We start from the raw sequence: 9,341 nt of genomic DNA on the forward strand, positions 1-9,341 counted from the left end.
TACTCGTTATGAAGATGATAACAATTATGAGTAAGATGAGAGCGAATCACAAACAAGTAGAAAAGTATAGTCGGGCATGGTTCACCATATGATGCCCTACACAAGTCATGAGAATATTAAAAAATATGACTTTTTTAAAAAGCTTTTATTGATATCGAAATTTAATTTGTATTTAAGGAAATTACTGCCGGAAAAAACAGTTTTTCTTAAATAGACTAAATCCCAGAGAGACTACTGTCCAGAATATATAGTATAATATAGGCCAAACTATAGCCCAGACTATAACCAAGATTAAATTAAATTATAGTACAGACTATAAGTACACAAGTATAATTCAGATATATAATCTATTGTCAAGTCTATAGTCTGAAATATAATCAAGATTATAGTGTGCACTATAGCCTTGTCTTAGTCTATATATAGTGTAACATATAATCTTGAATTTAGTCTACGCTATTATCTGGACTAGTCTAGTATATTATCTCGACCATAGAACACTATAGACTAGACTATAGACTGTAGACTAGACTGCACTATAGACTAGACTATAGACTAGACTATAGACTAGACTATAGACTAGACTATAGACTAGACTATAGACTAGACTATAGACTAGACTATAGACTAGACTATAGACTAGACTATAGACTAGACTATAGACTAGACTATAGACTAGACTATAGACTAGACTATAGACTAGACTATAGACTAGACTATAGACTAGACTATAGACTAGACTATAGACTAGACTATAGACTAGACTACTATAGACTAGACTATAGACTAGACATAGACTAGACTATAGACTAGACTATAGACTAGACTATAGACTAGACTATAGACTAGACTATAGACTAGACTATAGACTAGACTATAGACTAGACTATAGACTAGACTATAGACTAGAACTAGACTATAGACTAGACTATAGACTAGACTATAGACTAGACTATAGACTAGACTATAGACTAGACTATAGACTAGACTATAGACTAGACTAGACTAGACTATAGACTAGACTATAGACTAGACTATAGACTAGACTATAGACTAGACTATAGACTAGACTATAGACTAGACTATAGACTAGACTATAGACTAGACTATAGACTACTATAGACTAGACTATAGACTAGACTATAGACTAGACTATAGCTAGACTATAGACTAGACTATAGACTACTATAGAAGTATACTCTAAGTCTACTCTATAGTGTAGTCTATAGTCTAGACTATAGAATATAGTCTAGTCTATAGTCTAGACTATAGAATATAGTCTAGAATATAGACTAGACTATAGACTAGACTATAGACTAGACTATAGACTAGACTATAGACTAGACTATAGACTAGACTATAGACTAGACTATAGACTAGACTATAGACTAGACTATAGACTAGACTATAGACTAGACTATAGACTAGACTATAGACTAGACTATAGACTAGACTATAGACTAGACTATAGACTAGACTATAGACTAGACTATAGACTAGACTATAGACTAGACTATAGACTAGACTATAGACTAGACTATAGACTAGACTATAGACTAGACTATAGACTAGACTATAGACTAGACTATAGACTAGACTATAGACTAGACTATAGACTAGACTATAGACTAGACTATAGACTAGACTATAGACTAGACTATAGACTAGACTATAGACTAGACTATAGACTAGACTATAGACTAGACTATAGACTAGACTATAGACTAGACTATAGACTAGACTATAGACTAGACTATAGACTAGACTATAGACTAGACTATAGACTAGACTATAGACTAGACTATAGACTAGACTATAGACTAGACTATAGACTAGACTATAGACTAGACTATAGACTAGACTATAGACTAGACTATAGACTAGACTATAGACTAGACTATAGACTAGACTATAGACTAGACTATAGACTAGACTATAGACTAGACTATAGACTAGACTATAGACTATACTATAGACTATACTATAGACTATACTATAGACTATACTATAGACTATACTATAGACTATACTATAGACTATACTATAGACTATACTATAGACTATACTATAGACTAGACTATAGACTAGACTATAGACTAGACTATAGACTAGACTATAGACTAGACTATAGACTAGACTATAGACTAGACTATAGACTAGACTATAGACTAGACTATAGACTAGACTATAGACTAGACTATAGACTAGACTATAGACTAGATTATAGACTAGACTATAGACTAGACTAGACTATAGACTAGACTATAGACTAGACTATAGACTAGACTATAGACTAGACTATAGACTAGACTATAGACTAGGACTATAGACTAGACTATAGACTAGACTATAGACTAGACTATAGACTAGACTATAGACTAGACTATAGACTAGACTATAGACTAGACTATAGACTAGACTATAGACTAGACTATAGACTCGACTATAGACTAGACTATAGACTAGACTATAGACTAGACTATAGACTCGACTATAGACTAGACTATATATATGTATATAGTATAGTCTATATATAGACTATATAGACTAGTCTATAGTCTAGACTAGACTATAGATTAGACTGCAGTCTATAGTCTAGACTATAGACTAGACTATATTCTATAGTCTAGACTATAGACTAGACTATATTCTATAGTCTAGACTATAGACTAGACTATATTCTATAGTCTAGACTATAGACTAGACTATAGACTACACTATAGAGTAGACTTTAGAATATACTACTTTCCAGACATCAGACTAGACTATAGTCCAGACATCAGACTAGAAAATAGTCTAGTATTAGTCTATAGTAGTAGTCTATATATTAGTACTTCCAGCAGCATAATAGTTTTAAATGAATTGACATTGCCCCTGCTATTCTATGGTGAGATTAAAAAAGCGAAAATAATGACCCCCTCTAGGTGATAATATATATTAAAAGCACTTAAATTGAAAACACAATCTGTGGTGAATTTGATAACTTTGAAGAGAGTAAAAAAATATGTATATTAAAAGAGATGATATGAATAAAAACAAACTGATAAGTAGAGAATCATTAATAAACCATAATAAAAGCAATTGTATAAAAAAATACTATATAAACAGAGATGCTAAAGAATGAATTCATTATATGTATTGAAAAATTAATAAACTACTTAAAACGGTAATGAGTATAGTTTTTCTTTAACGATTAATGGAGAAATTTAAATTTTCTTATAGAAACAATTAAGGACAACTGGGCAAAACTGCATTACACTGATAGAAAATAATTTTTCATCGTTTTATGCAAATTAAATTGGTATTCGGAATTCCTTATCTTTTAGAAATGTATATACGTATAAATATAATTATAGAATGCATTCTTTTAATTTCAACCTGTTCAAAAAAAAAAAAAAAAAAAACACACGAGCAATCAAAACCATAGAGAATAGACAAAAATACAAGCCGACGCACACAAAATATTAAAAATGCTCAGACAACTCAACACCCAGTTGAGCGGCAACATTTGACAAGTGCAGAACTTTTTCTTTGGCTCCAGCAAAGAAACGAATTCATAAACTATTATCCACTAAAATGGCAACTTTGATCAGAAAATTGATTAGCACCAATAACGCTGCCAAGCCAGTAGCTCCCTACAAGTAAGTAACTAAATATGTATACTGTACTTTAAGAGTTAAACAAGGAGCATGATCATGATGATCATCCAATGTATGGAAATGAATGGCTACATTGTTGTTTTATGATTTGTAAAAATTATACTTTAAAACAAGAGTCATTTATTAGTAAACACATGTTTTATCTTGTCTCTTTTCATGGTGTTTTGTCATTATTCTTATTGCCTGGCTGCCTTGGTTGGATGACTATTCCATACACCAACTGTAACTCAACTCCAATTTGGTATCGTGCTCTTCTGTCTCTGTCCCCTTTCCTATCTATTGCATTGTCATGCATATTCGTTGTCTTACAATTGTAATGCTGTAAAGTCAAGCTGTTGTGGCAGATCGTACTGTTTATGTTTCTGGTTGTTTGGGTTTGGATAAGACAACCATGAAATTGGTGCCGGGTGGTGCTGTCGAACAAACTGAAATGGCCTTGAAAAATCTAGAAGCTGTACTTGTTGCTGCTGATTCCGGCATTGATAAGGTTATTAAGAATACCATCTTTTTGAAGGATCTTAATGATTTTGGTGCCGTTAATGAGGTGTACAAAAAGGGTAAGAGTTATTTTATATCATATTATATTTTCGTTACTTAATCAATGTTATTATTAATATTAGTTTTATTTCATTCTAATCTGTATTTAATCAATTTCTATTATTTCACTTTTTAATAACCTCTACATCGCTTATAGTATGTTATTTAATTTTCTTATCTTTTGGGTCATTATTATTGTACTATAGTTCGATTAAAAGGTGTTTATGTTATTTTATTTCTTATTTGTTTAAACAATAGCTAAGTTTATCAACAAAACACTTAAAAACGTCGCTCTATTTTAAACATTCGTTAAGATAATGTTAAATTTTTAAACTCACCTCTCGTTCCCCTTTTATTTTTACTCACTTTCCGTGTCTCTCTCTCTCTCTCTCTCTCTTTCTTTAGTATTCAACAAAGAATTCCCCGCCCGTAGCTGTTTCCAAGTTGCCCGTTTACCCATGGATGCTTTGGTTGAAATTGAATGTATTGCCTTAACTGGTGATGTTAAGACTGTCTCCTCCGAATGACTAGATAACTCGGGAAGCAAGACTTTCTCGAAATTGTAATTTGTTTTAATGTCTTTTTATAAAAATAAATAAAACTGGTCTTTTTATAAAATTTGAATAAACTATTTTATAATTTGCAAATTAGGTATGGAAAATTCAGTACTTTGGTAGATTTTTTCAGTACTTTTCGATCTCAGAAAATAACACAGTAGTCCCACCAAATTTTAGTACTTTTTCTAACTTATAAACTTTTGATTAATTATCCACATAAATGTTTATAGACCAGTAGTCCAAAGCTTAGGACATAATATAGTATGTCGTCTAGTCTATGGTATAGACTACATATAGTCTGGCCTATAGTCCAGTCTATAGTCTAGTAGTCTATAGTCAGTCTATAGTCAAGTCTATAGTCAAGTCTATAGTCTAGTCTATAGTCAAGTCTATAGTCTAGTCTATAGTCAAGTCTATAGTCTAGTCTATAGTCAAGTCTATAGTCTAGTCTATAGTCAGTCTATAGTCTAGTCTATAGTCTAGTCTATAGTCTAGTCTATAGTCTAGTCTATAGTCTAGTCTATAGTCTAGTCTATAGTCTAGTCTATAGTCTAGTCTATAGTCTAGTCTATAGTCTAGTCTATAGTCTAGTCTATAGTCTAGTCTATAGTCTTGTCTATAGTCTAGTCTATAGTCTAGTCTATAGTCTAGTCTATAGTCTAGTCTATAGTCTAGTCTATAGTCTAGTCTAGTAGTCTAGTCTATAGTCTAGCCTATAGTCTAGTCTATAGTCTAGTCTATAGTCTAGCCTATAGTCTAGTCTATAGTCTAGTCTATAGTCTAGTCTATAGTCTAGTCTATAGTCTAGTCTATAGTCTAGTCTATAGTCTAGTCTATAGTCTAGTCTATAGTCTAGTCTATAGACTAGTCTATAGTCTAGTCTATAGTCTAGTCTATAGTCAAGTCTATAGTCTAGTCTATAGGCTAGTCTATAGTCTAGTCTATAGTCTAGTCTATAGTCTAGTCTATAGTCTAGTCTATAGTCTAGTCTATAGTCTAGTCTATAGTCTAGTCTATAGTCTAGTCTATAGTCTAGTCTATAGTCTAGTCTATAGTCTAGTCTATAGTCTAGTCTATAGTCTAGTCTATAGTCTAGTCTATAGTCTAGTCTATAGTCTAGTCTATAGTCTAGTCTATAGTCTAGTCTATAGTCTAGTCTATAGTCTAGTCTATAGTCTAGTCTATAGTCTAGTCTATAGTCTAGTCTATAGTCTAGTCTATAGTCTAGTCTATAGTCTAGTCTATAGTCTAGTCTATAGTCTAGTCTATAGTCTTGTCTATAGTCTAGTCTATAGTCTAGTCTATAGTCTTGTCTATAGTCTAGTCTATAGTCTAGTCTATAGTCTAGTCTGTAGTCTAATCTATAGTCTAGTCTATAGTCTAGTCTATAGTCTAGTCTATAGTCTAGTCTATAGTCTAGTCTATAGTCTATAGTCTAGTCTAGTCTAGTCTATAGTCTAGTCTATAGTCTAGTCTATAGTCTAGTCTATAGTCTAGTCTATAGTCTAGTCTATAGTCTAGTCTATAGTCTAGTCTATAGTCTAGTCTATAGTCTAGTCTATAGTCTAGTCTATAGTCTAGTCTATAGTCTAGTCTATAGTCTAGTCTATAGTCTAGTCTATAGTCTAGTCTATAGTCTAGTCTATAGTCTAGTCTATAGTCTAGTCTATAGTCTAGTCTATAGTCTAGTCTATAGTCTAGTCTATAGTCTAGTCTATAGTCTAGTCTATAGTCTAGTCTATAGTCTAGTCTATAGTCTAGTCTATAGTCTAGTCTATAGTCTAGTCTATAGTCTAGTCTATAGTCTAGTCTATAGTCTAGTCTATAGTCTAGTCTATAGTCTAGTCTATAGTCTAGTCTATAGTCTAGTCTATAGTCTAGTCTATAGTCTAGTCTATAGTCTAGTCTATAGTCTAGTCTATAGTCTAGTCTATAGTCTAGTCTATAGTCTAGTCTATAGTCTAGTCTATAGTCTAGTCTATAGTCTAGTCTATAGTCTAGTCTATAGTCTAGTCTATAGTCTAGTCTATAGTCTAGTCTATAGTCTAGTCTACAGTCTAGTCTATAGTCTAGTCTACAGTCTAGTCTATAGTCTAGTCTACAGTCTAGTCTATAGTCTAGTCTATAGTCTAGTCTATAGTCTAGTCTATAGTCTAGTCTATAGTCTAGTCTATAGTCTAGTCTATAGTCTAGTCTATAGTCTAGTCTATAGTCTAGTCTATAGTCTAGTCTATAGTCTAGTCTATAGTCTAGTCTATAGTCTAGTCTATAGTCTAGTCTATAGTCTAGTCTATAGTCTAGTCTATAGTCTAGTCTATAGTCTAGTCTATAGTCTAGTCTATAGTCTAGTCATAGTCTAGTCTATAGTCTAGTCTATAGTCTAGTCTATAGTCTAGTCTATAGTCTAGTCTATAGTCTAGTCTATAGTCTAGTCTATAGTCTAGTCTATAGTCTAGTCTATAGTCTAGTCTATAGTCTAGTCTATAGTCTAGTCTATAGTCTAGTCTATAGTCTAGTCTATAGTCTAGTCTATAGTCTAGTCTATAGTCTAGTCTATATAGTCTAGTCTATAGTCTAGTCTATAGTCTAGTCTATAGTCTAGTCTATAGTCTAGTCTATAGTCTAGTCTATAGTCTAGTCTATAGTCTAGTCTATAGTCTAGTCTATAGTCTAGTCTATAGTCTAGTCTATAGTCTAGTCTATAGTCTAGTCTATAGTCTAGTCTATAGTCTAGTCTATAGTCTAGTCTATAGTCTAGTCTATAGTCTAGTCTATAGTCTAGTCTATAGTCTAGTCTATAGTCTAGTCTATAGTCTAGTCTATAGTCTAGTCTATAGTCTAGTCTATAGTCTAGTCTATAGTCTAGTCTATAGTCTAGTCTATAGTCTAGTCTATAGTCTAGTCTATAGTCTAGTCTATAGTCTAGTCTATAGTCTAGTCTATAGTCTAGTCTATAGTCTAGTCTATAGTCTAGTCTATAGTCTAGTCTATAGTCTAGTCTATAGTCTAGTCTATAGTCTAGTCTATAGTCTAGTCTATAGTCTAGTCTATAGTCTAGTCTATAGTCTAGTTTATAGTCTAGTCTATAGTCTAGTCTATAGTCTAGTCTAGTCTAGTCTATAGTCTATTCTATAGTCTATTCTATAGTCTATTCTATAGCCTAGTCTATAGTCTATTCTATAGTCTAGTCTATAGTCTAGTCTATAGTCTAGTCTACAGTCTATAGTCTAGTCTATAGTCTAGTCTATAGTCTAGTCTATAGTCTAGTCTATAATCTATTCTATAGTCTATTCTATAGTCTACTCTATAGTCTAGTCTATAGTCTAGTCTACAGTCTAGTCTATAGTCTAGTCTACAGTCTAGTATATAGTCTAGTCTACAGTCTAGTCTATAGTCTAGTCTATAGTCTAGTCTATAGTCTAGTCTATAGTCTAGTCTATAGTCTAGTCTATAGTCTACTCTATAGTCTAGTCTATAGTCTAGTCTATAGTCTAGTCTATAGTCTAGTCTATAGTCTAGTCTATAGTCTAGTCTATAGTCTAGTCTATAGTCTAGTCTATAGTCTAGTCTATAGTCTAGTCTATAGTCTAGTCTATAGTCTAGTCTATAGTCTAGTCTATAGTCTAGTCTATAGTCTAGTCTATAGTCTAGTCTATAGTCTAGTCTATAGTCTAGTCTATAGTCTAGTCTATAGTCTAGTCTATAGTCTAGTCTATAGTCTAGTCTATAGTCTAGTCTATAGTCTAGTCTATAGTCTAGTCTATAGTCTAGTCTATAGTCTAGTCTATAGTCTAGTCTATAGTCTAGTCTATAGTCTAGTCTATAGTCTAGTCTATAGTCTAGTCTATAGTCTAGTCTATAGTCTAGTCTATAATCTAGTCTATAGTCTAGTCTATAGTCTAGTCTATAGTCTAGTCTATAGTCTAGTCTATAGTCTAGTCTACAGTCTAGTCTATAGTCTAGTCTATAGTCTAGTCTATAGTCTAGTCTATAGTCTAGTATATAGTCTAGTCTATTGTCTAGTCTATAGTCTAGTCTATAGTCTAGTCTATAGTCTAGTCTATAGTCTAGTCTATAGTCTAGTCTATAGTCTAGTCTATAGTCTAGTCTATAGTCTAGTCTATAGTCTAGTCTATAGTCTAGTCTATAGTCTAGTCTATAGTCTAGTCTATAGTCTAGTCTATAGTCTAGTCTATAGTCTAGTCTATAGTCTAGTCTATAGTCTAGTCTATAGTCTAGTCTATAGTCTAGTCTATAGTCTAGTCTATAGTCTAGTCTATAGTCGTCTATAGTCTAGTCTATAGTTCTATAGTCTAGTCTATAGTCTAGTCTATATTCTAGTCTATAGTCTAGTCTATAGTCTAGTCTATAGTCCAGTCTATAGTCTAGTCTATAGTCTAGTCTATAGTCTAGTCTATAGTCTAGTCTATAGTCTAGTCTATAGTCTAGTCTATAGTCTAGTCTATAGTCTAGTCTATAGTCTAGTCAATAGTCTAGTCTATAGTCTAGTCTATAGTCTAGTCTATAGTCTAGTCTATAGTCTAGTCTATAGTCTAGTCTATAGTCTAGTCTACAGTCTAGTCTATAGTCT

General features: G+C 32.3%; 1 protein-coding gene across 1 annotated transcript; it reads left to right on the plus strand.

The window, feature by feature from the left end:
- Positions 1 to 3,460: 3,460 nt before the first annotated feature.
- Positions 3,461 to 4,817, plus strand: LOC119607945 (rutC family protein UK114). The gene is made up of 3 exons (XM_037962108.1): positions 3,461 to 3,638; positions 3,984 to 4,213; positions 4,599 to 4,817. The coding sequence occupies exons 1-3, from the start codon at positions 3,574 to 3,576 to the stop codon at positions 4,718 to 4,720; spliced, it is 417 nt and encodes a 138-aa protein (XP_037818036.1). The 5' UTR covers positions 3,461 to 3,573; the 3' UTR covers positions 4,721 to 4,817.
- Positions 4,818 to 9,341: the final 4,524 nt, after the last annotated feature.

The sequence above is a fragment of the Lucilia sericata genome, unplaced genomic scaffold, assembly GCF_015586225.1.
Source record: "Lucilia sericata isolate MDLA Ls3-8-SP2 unplaced genomic scaffold, ASM1558622v1 Contig000765F_arrow, whole genome shotgun sequence".
Taxonomy (NCBI): domain Eukaryota; kingdom Metazoa; phylum Arthropoda; class Insecta; order Diptera; family Calliphoridae; genus Lucilia; species Lucilia sericata.

What these genes read in the sequence shown, in the direction of transcription:
- LOC119607945 (XM_037962108.1), top strand. Translation starts at nt 3,574, where the DNA reads ATGGCAACTTTGATCAGAAAATTGATTAGCACCAATAACGCTGCCAAG. An exon ending in AAGCCAGTAGCTCCCTACAA is followed by an intron (nt 3,639 to 3,983) that starts GTAAGTAACTAA and finishes AATGCTGTAAAG; the next exon opens with TCAAGCTGTTGTGGCAGATC. An exon ending in TAATGAGGTGTACAAAAAGG is followed by an intron (nt 4,214 to 4,598) that starts GTAAGAGTTATT and finishes CTCTTTCTTTAG; the next exon opens with TATTCAACAAAGAATTCCCC.